Here is a 12,007-nt window from a genome sequence, read left to right as displayed (position 1 = left end):
CCATGTTCATGGATCAGAAGACTTAATATTGTTAAAATGGCAATCTCTATCAGAATCCCAGACATCATTGTGGAAATTGACAAGCTGATACTAACGTTCATATAAAATTGCAAAGGATACATAAGAGCTAAAACAATCTTGAAAACACAGAAAGCAAAGTAGAAAAAAATCACACTTTTCTATTTCAAAACTTACTTCAAAACAATGACAATCAAAATACTGTGGTGCTAGCACAAGGACAGAATATAGATAAATTGAACTGAATTGAGAGACCACGTTTCTACGGTCAACTGATTTTGAGAAGAGTGCCACAACAATTTAATGGGAGAAAGAATAGTCTTTTCAACAAATGGTGCTGAGACTAATGGATACCGACATGCAAAATAATGAAGTTGAAGCCTTACCTCACACTACAAAACAAAACAAAACAAACTTAAAATGCATCAAAGACCTAAATTTAAAACTGAAAACTATAAAAACTCCTTGAAGAAAACACAGAAATACATCTTCATGACCTCATATTCAACAAACAATTCTTACATATGGCATTAAAAGTATGAACAACAAAAGAAAAAAATTGATATTTTGAACTTGGTAAAAATTAAGACCTTGTCCTTCAAAGGAAACCACCAAGAAAGCGAAATGACAATTTTACAGAATGGGAGAAAATATTTGCAGATCATATCTCTTTTATGGGACTTTCCACAATATATAAATAACCCTTACAACTTAATAAGAAAAAAAAAGACAAATAATCCAAGTTAAAAATGGGCAAATAATCACAATAAACATTTTTTCAAGGAAAATATACAAATGGCCAATAAGCGCATAAAGATGTTCAACATAATTATTCATCAGAGAAATGCAAATAAAAACCCAAATGAGATACCAATTCAAACCCACAAGGATGGCTAGAATAAAAAAGTTAGATAACAAAAAATGTTGGTAAGAATGAGGAGAAATCAGAACCCTCATACATTGCTGATGGAGTTGTAAAATAGTGCAGCTGTTTTGGAAAACAGTAGATAATTTCTCAAGTGATAACATAGAGAGACCATATAAACCAGCAATTCCACTCCTAGTTAGGTACTCAAGAGAATTAAAAACAGGTTTTCAGTCAGGTGTGGCGGCTTATGCCTGTAATCCCAGCACTTTGGGAGGTTGAGGCAGGTGGATTGCTTGAGCTCAGGCATTAGAGATTAGCGTGAGCAACAAAGTCAGACATCATCTCTACAAAAAAACAAAAATTAGCTGGGTGTGGTGGCACATGCCTGTAAGTCCCAGCTATTCAGGAGACTAAGGAGGGAGGATGGCAAGTCTTTAGTGAGCAGAGACCATGCCACTGCATTCTAGCCTGGGTGACAGAGCCAGACCCTGTCCCAAATAAAATAAATAAATAAATAAAAACAGGCTCATAAACAAAAACTTATCCACAAATGTTTCTGTGTTGACAGCAGAATTATTTATAATAGTCAAAAAGTGTCAAATGTTCATTAAGAGATAAATGAATAAACAAAGGTGGCTTATCCTTAAAATGAAATATTATTTGGTCATTAAAAAAGTGCTGATACTGCAGTAGACATAAATCCTGAAAATATTGTGCCTAAATTAATAAGTCGGTCACAGAAAACAACATATTACATGACTCCATTAATACAAAATGTCCAGAATAGGAATATCTCTACAGACAGAAAAGTAGATTACTCTTTTTTTAATCCTATTTTATAAGAGGAATACTTCATTATGACCAAGTGTACGTTATCCCACATATGCAAGATTGGTTTAACACAAGAAAGGCACATAGGTAATTCACAATATAAGTAGAATAAAAGATAAAATCCTATCATGGACTCAACAGAACAAAAAACATATTTGACAAAATTTAACACTTATGCATGGTACAAACTCTCAAACTAGGATTAGAAGGAAATTTCCTGAATTTGGTAAGTGCAAAAACTACAGCAAAGACCACATTTAAGGGTAAAACAGTGAATATTTACCGCTCAAGAACAGAAAAAATTGCAAGGATGTCCATTATTACTTCTATTCAACATTATATTACAAGTCCCAATAAATGTAATAAAGTAAGAAAAAGAACAATAAGGCATAAAACACTGTGGAAAGAAAATTAACAAGTAGATTCCAAAATTTACAGGAGAAATGCAAATAATCTAAAATAGTCAAAATAAAAAAAAACAGAAGAAAGTAGGACAATACACAATCTATAAAACTACAGTATTTAAGACAGTGTGTATCGCCATAAGCAAAGACATGTAGACCAATAAAACAGAAGAATGAGTTCAGAAATTGATACACGCAAGCATAGCATCCACTCATTTTTAACAAGACTACTGACACAATTCCTGTATTAATTTGTTTTTGCTATAAAGGACTGCCTGAGACTGGGTAATTTATAAAGGAAAGAGGTTTAATTGACTCACAGTTCTTTACAGCTGAGGAGGCTTCAGAAAACTTGTAATCACGGCAGAAGCAGCAGCAAACACATCCTTCTTCACGTGAAGACAGGCAGAAGTGCAGAGCAAAAGGGGGAAAAGCTCCTTATAAACCATCAGATCTCATGAGAACTCACTCAATATCGCGAGCACTGGATGGGGGAACCTCCGCCGTGATTCAACTATCTCCACCTGGTCCCTCCCAGGACATGTGGGGATTATGGGAACTATAATTCAAGATGAGATTTGGGTACGAACACAACCAAACCCTATCAATTCCTTCAAGAAAGGAAGTTCCCAAATGGTGTTTGAACAATGGAAAATTCAATTAATAAATCTCAACCTCCTACTCTGTGCACAAAAATTATTTCAAAATTAATTTTTGACCTAAAATAAAAGTTAGAAAAATAAAGCATCTAGAAGACACATAGAAATAGGTCTTCATACATTTGGGATGGGCAAAGATTTCTTTACAGCATAAAGAGCATAAACATAAAAGAAAACTTGATAAATTACACAACATCAAAAATAAGAACTTCTGCACATTAAAAACGTTATAAGAAAGTCAAGCTTCAGACTTGGAAAAAATATTTATGATACAAATATCTAACAAAGGACTTGTATTTAGAATATATAAAGATCTGCAAATCAATAATGAAGAAATCTCAATAAATATGTATATAATATGTAAAGATTTTACAAAAAAATGACTGTTCAATATGAACATAAAAAGGGGCTTGTCAGGGAAATATCAATTAAAACCACCACAAGATACATACTAGAATATTTAAAATAGAAAAGACTGAAAATACCAAATTTTTGGCAAGGATATGAAACCACTGGGAACTCTCACATGTTGCTGGTGGAAATGTGAAATATCACAACCATTTTTAAAAAAACCTATACCTTTTAAAGTTAAACATACATGGTATCCATCAATGTTTTTAAAAAAGTAAAAACATTTTGCACTGGAAAATATTAAAGATGTTTCACTGTAGAACTGTTTCTCCAGTGAGAAATAGTAAAGGTAAAAACATTGTATGTGAATGATCATAGCCTCCTTATTCAAAATATCCAAAATTATGAAATACTCAAATGGCTGTTAATGAAAGAATGGACAAATTGTGGTATATCTATACATGGAATATTACTTAGCATTTGAAAAGGAAGTCTACAAGTAGACAAAACCTCATGGATTAATATCAAAAACCATTAAAAAGAACAACCAAAAGCAGGTACAAAAATATGTAATGTATGATTCCATTTAGATGAAACAAAAGAATAATTGATGCGAATGCATGCTGATAGAAATCAGGATGGTTGCTTTCAAGGTTGAAAGTTTGAGTGGAGGGAGGTGCAGAGCACTTTCTGGTGTGGAGAAAATATTCTAGATTTTGTTTTGGGTGGCAGTTACAGGGATATCTACAAGTCAAAACTCATTAAACTGAACCCTTAAATTTTGTGCATTTTATTATATGTAAATTATTTTGCAATAAGAATTAATTTTAAAAAACAATTAAAATTCCTGCTCAGAGAAAACAAATTATGAATATACTGTCTAACTCTACAGAGTACAGAAATTAAAAAATATAGTATTAATTTTGACCTATTTGAAAGTCAACAAAAGAAAAGCAAGAAAGTGCCTACAATATGATTAAATGAATAGTATGTGTGTGTGTATATATATAATGAATATATGAATGGCATTTATAAATATATAAAAAATATATAAATATATATATCAATATATATATAATCATTTAAATGTTTACAGTTTAAAAAGTAGTGAAGAAAAGAATGCTATGGTTTACAAATCCTAAGGTTCGTGCTAAAGTTGTCTTTTTTTTTTTTTTTTAGCCACCTGGTATCTAAACTCCCTTTCTGTGTCTGTGAAATTTCCACCTTCAACTGCAGAAGCTGCAAAGTCAGATACTTGCTTTCATAGTCTCCATTGCCTTAAGGGCAGGGCACATGAATAGCCTCAGTTACTCTGAATTCAGCTTGGATATTGATTTGGGAACTAGTGAGAAAAGACGCACTCAGTGGAGAATCCATTCTGGTAGCAATAGTAGCAGTTACTTCAGGGATCCAGTCACAGCTGTAGCAGGGGTGTCATACAGTAAGTAGCCAATGTCAGCAGCAGGCAGTGCCAATGCCAGGGGAATGAGAGGTACAAACCATTCATCTAGCACTTGCTGGAAGCAGAAAGAATATCCTCACCAGTCAAGTTCTGCAGCATAATTTTAGCTTCAAAGCTATGAGCTTTGCTTTATCCTGCCTGCCCATTTTTTAAGCCTTTTCTCTAGTGTTCCAAATGACTCTGAGAACTACTCAATATCCTTTCAACAAACTTCTTTTCCACTTAAATCATCCAGAGTTAATTTCTACTGCTGGCAATATGGAAAATAAAATAACAAGGTACTCTAACACAGAATAACAGAAATAATGCTACATCTAGTTAACAAGGATTTTTTATAAACGAGTAAAAGTTATTTGGTCTTCTTTTTAAAAATACGTTCTTAAAAATAACATTTTTTGACACCACGAACTCCACCTGCACTTTCAAAGAAAAGTATTTTTCACAATCAATGTTATTTTTAAAGAAGAAACATTTTCAAAAGATCCACTGGAAAAAATTAGACTTCTCCCATAATAATTTACACAATATATGACTGAGATTTTAAAGGAATGCCATAAAATTATGATAATATTAAATAAAAGCTAATAGTCTCGTCATTAACGCTCAAGGGAACATGCTGTATGACAGATGTAGTATCCGAGGGATGTTTCCATGTTACTCTGAAAACATGGGGACATGCTCTTCGCCTATTTTTTCTTATTGATTGTGTATTTATCAGTCATCAATTTTGTTGAGTCTACTTTATTCAAAATTTTCACCTACATAAACTCTTTAAGTAATGAGCTTCATAGATACACTGTGCTATGTGAACTAGTACCTCTATTTCTTGGTTCCATTATTCTTTTACTATAGAATATTGTAAATAAACCTATGTTTTTGTAACATATCTTTTGAAGAAATAATGTATCTACTCAAAAAACTTTTCTTATCAAGAGTTTTTGTTGTTGCTCTTCATCAATCTAAGAAAAATCTGTCTTTTTTGTCCTTTTGATTTTTGCTCATATTTTTCTCTTCATTCTTCATTCCTATACTCATAACCCATCCTCACTGGCACTGATTCTGTATTTAATGTAAACGTCCTTGAAAAATAGAGTTGTTTTATGTTGATGATATACTGAATTTACCTAAATTTTAACATGATATGGATTTCATTGTTTCTTTTTTTTTTTCAATTCTAGTCAAACTTTATTTTTTTCTTTTTCTTTTTTTAAAAACTTATATGTATATTTTAAGTTCTGGGGTACCTATGCAGATTATGCAGGTTTGTTACGTAGGTGTACATGTGCCATGGTGGTGGTTTGCTGCATCCATCACCCCATCATCTGCGTTAGATATTTCTCCTATCCCTCCCCAATCCCCCCACACCTTGCTATTCCTTCCCTCACCCCCCACCCCCAGGCCCCAGTCTGTGGTATTCCCCTCCCTGTGTCCATGTGTTCTCATTGTTCAACACCCTCTTATGAGTAAGAACATGTGGTGTTTGGTTTTCTGTTCTTGTGTCAGTTTGCTGAGAATGATGGTTTCCAGTTTTATCCATGTCCCTGCAAAGGACATGAACTCGTCCTTTTTTATGGCTACAAAGTATTCCATGGTGTATATGTGCCACCTTTCTTTCGTGAAGATGACATTTTATGGAAACAAAAGATAAGTTCACACATAAAATTTCAGGTAGTAGTAAATGTAACAAAGGAAATAAACATGTGATTCAGGGCCGGGCGCGGTGGCTCAAGCCTGTAATCCCAGCACTTTGGGAGGCCGAGGCGGGTGGATCACGAGGTCAAGAGATCGAGACCATCCTGGTCAACATGGTGAAACCCCGTCTCTACTAATACAAAAAAAAATTAGCTGGGCACGGTGGCGCGTGCCTGTAATCCCAGCTACTCAGGAGGCTGAGGCAGGAGAATTGCCTGAACCCAGGAGGCGGAGATTGCGGTGAGCCGAGATCGCGCCATTGCGCTCCAGCCTGGGTATAAAGAGCGAAACTCCGTCTCAAAAAAAAAAAAAAAAAAAAAAAAAAAAAAACATGTGATTCAGTAGTGATTGGGTTACTTCATAAAAGATGGTCTCTTCCCAGAATTTGTTATTTGAGCTGAGAACAGAAACATGTAAAAGATACTGTTACAAGGGGCATCTGGACAAAGAAAATAGAGGCTCTAAAGCAAGAATCAGTTTGATACAGGAGCCAAATAGAAGGCAACTACTCTGTCTGAAACACACTCAGCACAGAAAAGGTGGTCCTAGATAAGGCAGGAGAAATTGGCAAGGAGTGGGTCATATAGGAACTCATAGGCTGTAACCAGAAGCAAGAATTTTACTCAAAGAACAGTTTGAGAGCCATTGGAAGATTATAAAGCAGAGGAGCCATGTTATTGTTTTATTTACAAAGTTAAGTTGCTGTGAAAAAAATCAAATAGAGAAATGACCAAAAAATAGAGCAATTAGTTAAGAGATCATTTTAGTCCATGTGAGATATAATGATGGCTTGAAGCAGAGGTGTGGGACTGGAGATAGAAGCTTGTGGTGCCATAGAAGCCCAGAAAGAGAGTGTCACCAATTTCAAAAGTGATAGTGCAATCAATTGTTTCAACTGCTGCAGAGCTTGAGTAAACAGCAGCAGGAAAAGGGGTATTGAATTTAGCAACCTGGAAGTTGTTTGCGGCAGAAGATATATTGGAAGAAGATATATATGCCCGGGAAGCATAATGATCATAATGGATGATAGAGAGGCATTGAATTCCGGTGGTACTCGAAGTAAATATGGATGTGAAGCATGGTCGAAGTCACCATGGTAGTCTCAAAGAACCCTGGACACTGGTTCACTGGGTAGCCCTTTTTATTCAAAGTGTGATACCAGGTCCAGCTGCTTTGGTATCACCTGAAAGTTTCTCAGAAATACAAAATTACAAGCTCTTCCCAGGCTTAATCAATCAGAATCTGCATTTTAATAAGATCCCCAGGTGTGCACAATAAGGTTTAAGAAGCATTACTTTAATTATTTACCTCTAAAACATGGGGTGCCTGTTTTCTCCTTTAGCTCCTGTCAGTGGACTCACCAGAAGTTGCATATGTTGACTCCATCATGGGTCTATTTCTCTTCAAAACATCATTATGAGACCATACTGATGACCACATCACTAAACCATAACTTTCCCTGCCTTCAGATGGGGACTGTTTTGTATGTTATTAGTGCCTGGTGCCGAACACAATCCCTAAAACAGACACAAAATTTTCCTAGATATTGTGGAAGACTAGAGAGCAAGAAGGACTATGTGTGCCGGAGGAATCTCCTTTGCAATATAGTTGGGCTGACGATGTGGAAAAGGAAGGACTGTAGGATCGGAAAAGGAAAGATTGGGTGGGTTGATAATTAGGAAAAGGTAATTAAAATATAAATTCATAAAAAACATGTCAAATATTTTAATTTAAAACATACACACTACACACACACATATGCCGCTACATTTGTATATATGTATTAAGTCCTTCACAGATATTCTACTATAGGGCCAAGGTCTTTTACAGAGTATGAACTGGTTTCTGGAAGTTCTGCAAACATCTTTCCTGCACAAACCATACTAAAAAATGCATTGTCTAAAGATATTATTTCTGCTGTCTTTAAATTGTGAAGCAATTTGATTACAGAATCTTCCTGGATTTTTGTTTTCCCTATCTTTTACAATTCTCCTCTACATATAACAGCATTTTAAAAATGATTTTTTTTCTAGTCTTTCCTATAAAGTCAGCCTTGTCTTCTTCAGCAATAGTAACTCTCTACCTTTTTGCACTTAATACTTTGATGGCTTATAAAGTACTTATTTAAATTGTCCAGGACCAGTCTCTGCTAATACAGGGGCTTAAAAGTCCATCATAATTGGTTACAGTAATGGGCAATTTTAGTGTGTTGCTTATTTCTCCTACGGTTCACTGTGTGATGCCCATCAGGTTAACCCTAGTGGATTTGGCAGTGCAGCTTACCAACCTAGAGTTCTTAGGACTCGGTCCTCTGGAATGAAGGCAGCATGCCAGGTCTTCTGTAGCAACCAGACCATTTGCCATAGCAGCTTCAAATTGAGCAAGAATTTCACAATTTCACACTTGAGTGCAGTTAAGTCTCAGGTGGATGGCAGCCAGGCTCCATAAATAACTCCCTATTATCATTGTTCCAAAACTCAGACTTTTAAAAGGCACTACCCACCCTAATGGTCCAGTCCTTAATGACATGATTTGTATGACACTTGAGCAATAGCCTGAGGCTCCAAAATCAGGTAAGAAGGACTTTCCCATAATTGTATCAACCTGCTCTAAGGAGATTCCATTTGGATCATGATATGACAATATATGACTGATACATACAGGGCACTCACTTTGGTTTTTTAAAAATTATGCTTTACCTAAGTTCATTTATACAATATATTTGAAAAATAATTTTGTTTTAAGAGATATAATAAGACCTAAGAGCAATATATGCTCATGGATATTCATGTCTACTGGTACTTACAATCTACTTTAAAATTATTTTTCTTTCTGACCCATGAGACATAGCTCAAAGGCAATAACAAGTCTTACTCTGCCTACCAAAACTTCTGATACGGTTTGACTATGTCCCCACACAAGTCTCACGTTAAACTGTAGTTCTCATAATTCCCACGTGAGAGGGACCCAGTAGTAAATAATTGAACAATGGAAGTGGTTTCCCCATACTGTTCTTGTGGTAGTGAGTAAGTCCCATGAGATCTGATTGTTTTATAAGGGAAAACCCCTTTCCCTTGGTTCTCATTCTGTATTGTCTGCCACCATGCAAGACATGCTTTTCACCTTCTGCCATGGTGGTGAGACCTCCCCAGCTGTGCGTACCTGTGAGTCCAACAAACCTCTTTTTATTAACAAACTACCCAGTCTCGGGTATGTCTTTATCAGCAGCATGAAAACAGACTAATACAACTTCTGATAGAAAATTAGGTACATAATACACATTAGCTGAATCAATCACTTAGAGAATGTAGGCTTTTTTTTTTTTTTGAGTCTTGCTCAGTCACACAGACTGAAGTGCAGTGGTGTAATTATAGCTCACTGTAGCCTTGATCTCCCAAGCTCAAGCATTGCTTCCGCCTCACCCTCCTGTATAGCTGGAACTACAGATGTGTGTCACCACACCTAGCTAATTTTATTTTTAATTTCATTTTTTTAATTTTTATTTTTTTAGTAGAGATAAGATTTTGCTATGTCGCCCAGGCTGCTCTGGAACTCCTGAGCTCAAATGATCCTCCTGCCTTTGCCTACCAAAGTGCTGGGATTAGAGGCTGGTCCAGCATGTCCAGCTGAGAATTCAGGCTTCTTAATGAAATTCAAATTTACAAACAAACAATGAGAAGATGGGGCCAATAACTAAGATACGCTCTTTTTTGTACCGTTGAGGCTCTGCTAGGTTTAAAATATTAAACCAATCATATTTTACTTCTGGAATAAGAATAAAGGAGATCTAAATATAAAATGACCAAAAACAAAACAAAAAGTGTTAAATCTCCTAGGCAAGCAGCAAATTTTTTAAAAAGTCACTCTATCAGTTGCTCAAGGAAAGTCATCAGAAATATAAAATTTTCTAAATATTGAACACAGAAAATTTGCTATTCCTCATTTTTTGTACCTTAAGAAATATCGGATGGCTTTACAAACAATAGGTTCTTAGGAATTCAGCATACAAAAATCTATATTCCCCTACCTATTATCGATTATAGGTTCTACCCATAAAAGGAAAAAACTTTTGAATATAGTAGTGTTGAGGATTTTTTATTGTGTTTTCCACATAAAAATAAGGCTTTATTTGATGAAAAGAATCCATTACAAGGTCAAAAATCCATTACAATTAAAATTGATTCAATAACAAAATTTAGCTTTAAATGAGTCAAGTATTCTGCATTTGTCACAAACATTCAAGATTAGTGAATTTTGGTAAGAAAAGAAATACTAGCAGAAAGGAAAATGACACCTTTTCAACAGATAGTAATTTATAAAAAATTTTTTTAAAAGTGCTTTGGGAAAACACACAGTACAGTTACTTAAGAAAAGTCATTTAAGGAAGACTTAAGTGCTTCACGTGGAGTGAGCTGCAGACTAAAAAATATTTTAAAATTTGCCAAGAAATTTAAGTGTTAAAAATATTCCTCTCCTTATTCAGTTTCATGTTTAAGGAAACATTTGACAGACAAGTAAACCAAAGGCAAAGTTCACCTGCATTTTAAAATAATAAATTCTAGATTTGTAAAAACTTCTTGGTTTGTACGTAGAGGCCAATGTTGACCTTCATTTATCCACTTCTATGTAGTTAAAAAAAAAAACAGTAACAAATCTTTCTTTCCAGCCCCCTAAAAAACCAGGGGAAATATTTTAAATTGTGAGTGTGTGAATGTAGTTATACATATCCCTAAGTGTACAAAACACACAAACACCACTTTACTTGGAAAATTATTTTCATCATACTGTAAACATCTCTTCCCCTACATCTGGACATTTTGAAATAGTCTTTGGTATTACTAGTTACTGTGCTTTGAAACAGAAACTTGCAGAATTTCTGTAGTAGTGCTACATAGATATTTTAAGATATAAATAAGAAAAATGCACTTGGAATAAGTTACAAGTAGCTGCTTTTGCATAATTTTCAAAAACTACAGTGTATGCCTAGTCACAGTTTTTATGAGAAAGAATATCTCCTTTTTCAACTCCTTAATTTTAAGGAACACTTAATTATTTTGGCTAAATATCCATTTTTGGAGTGAATCTGATGGGTTGCATGACACTAAACTTGGATGCTCTCCATTTGCTGAAAGGCACATTTTTAAGAATGGATTATATAGAAGTTGATCCTAGAATAAAAGGAAACAACAGACATTAAATTTTAAGACTCATAGTTAACTGATAAATATGAAAAATACTTTATGGTTTCATTGAAGCAAACCTAATAGACACCATTCTTACATAAAACTTTCTAAGATCAACTATGTCTGATAAACTCTTGTTGGCTTCTACTGTAAGTGCCACCTTTCACACTACTACTGTTTAATTAACAAGGTATTACATAATGAAGAGAGGCAGACAGAACAAGGTCTGAATCACGTTTTCAAACAAGTATTCTCTTGATATATCCATAGGTGGCAAACTCTTAAAAACATCATAAATCATAAAAACCAATGTTAAGCTTTTCTTGTTTTGTACAAAACAACGTTCAGGTAAGAATTGCCGTGATACAGCTAAGCCTTAAAACATATTTACAAACAGAAGAGACCAGTTATGTCTTTTCTCAATTCTAGGTTCATGAAAAAGTGCTAAAGAGGGTAGGAAAAAAATTAATCAATTCAAGTGAGAAGATATAATGATTTTTTTCTTCTCTCTGCCAGAAAAAATATATGGCTGTTGCAAA

General features: G+C 34.6%; 1 protein-coding gene across 2 annotated transcripts in view; it reads right to left on the bottom strand.

The window, feature by feature from the left end:
• Nucleotides 1-10,364: 10,364 nt before the first annotated feature.
• GALNT3 (polypeptide N-acetylgalactosaminyltransferase 3) overlaps nucleotides 10,365-12,007 on the bottom strand; it is a 65,243-nt gene continuing 63,600 nt past the window's right edge. For both annotated transcript variants that reach the window (XM_064382652.1, XM_012440571.2), the window contains exon 11: nucleotides 10,365-11,453. In XM_064382652.1, the coding sequence (XP_064238722.1) occupies nucleotides 11,331-11,453 (123 nt within the window). In that variant the 3' untranslated portion in view covers nucleotides 10,365-11,330. The remainder of the gene's footprint in view (nucleotides 11,454-12,007) is intronic.

Source organism: Aotus nancymaae, unplaced genomic scaffold, assembly GCF_030222135.1.
Source record: "Aotus nancymaae isolate 86718 unplaced genomic scaffold, 86718_ANA_hifiasm-v0.15.2.pri h1tg000029l, whole genome shotgun sequence".
Classification (NCBI taxonomy): Eukaryota; Metazoa; Chordata; class Mammalia; order Primates; family Aotidae; genus Aotus; species Aotus nancymaae.
The sequence above is the reverse complement of the archived record's forward strand: the minus strand, read 5'-3'. Positions and strand labels throughout refer to the sequence as shown.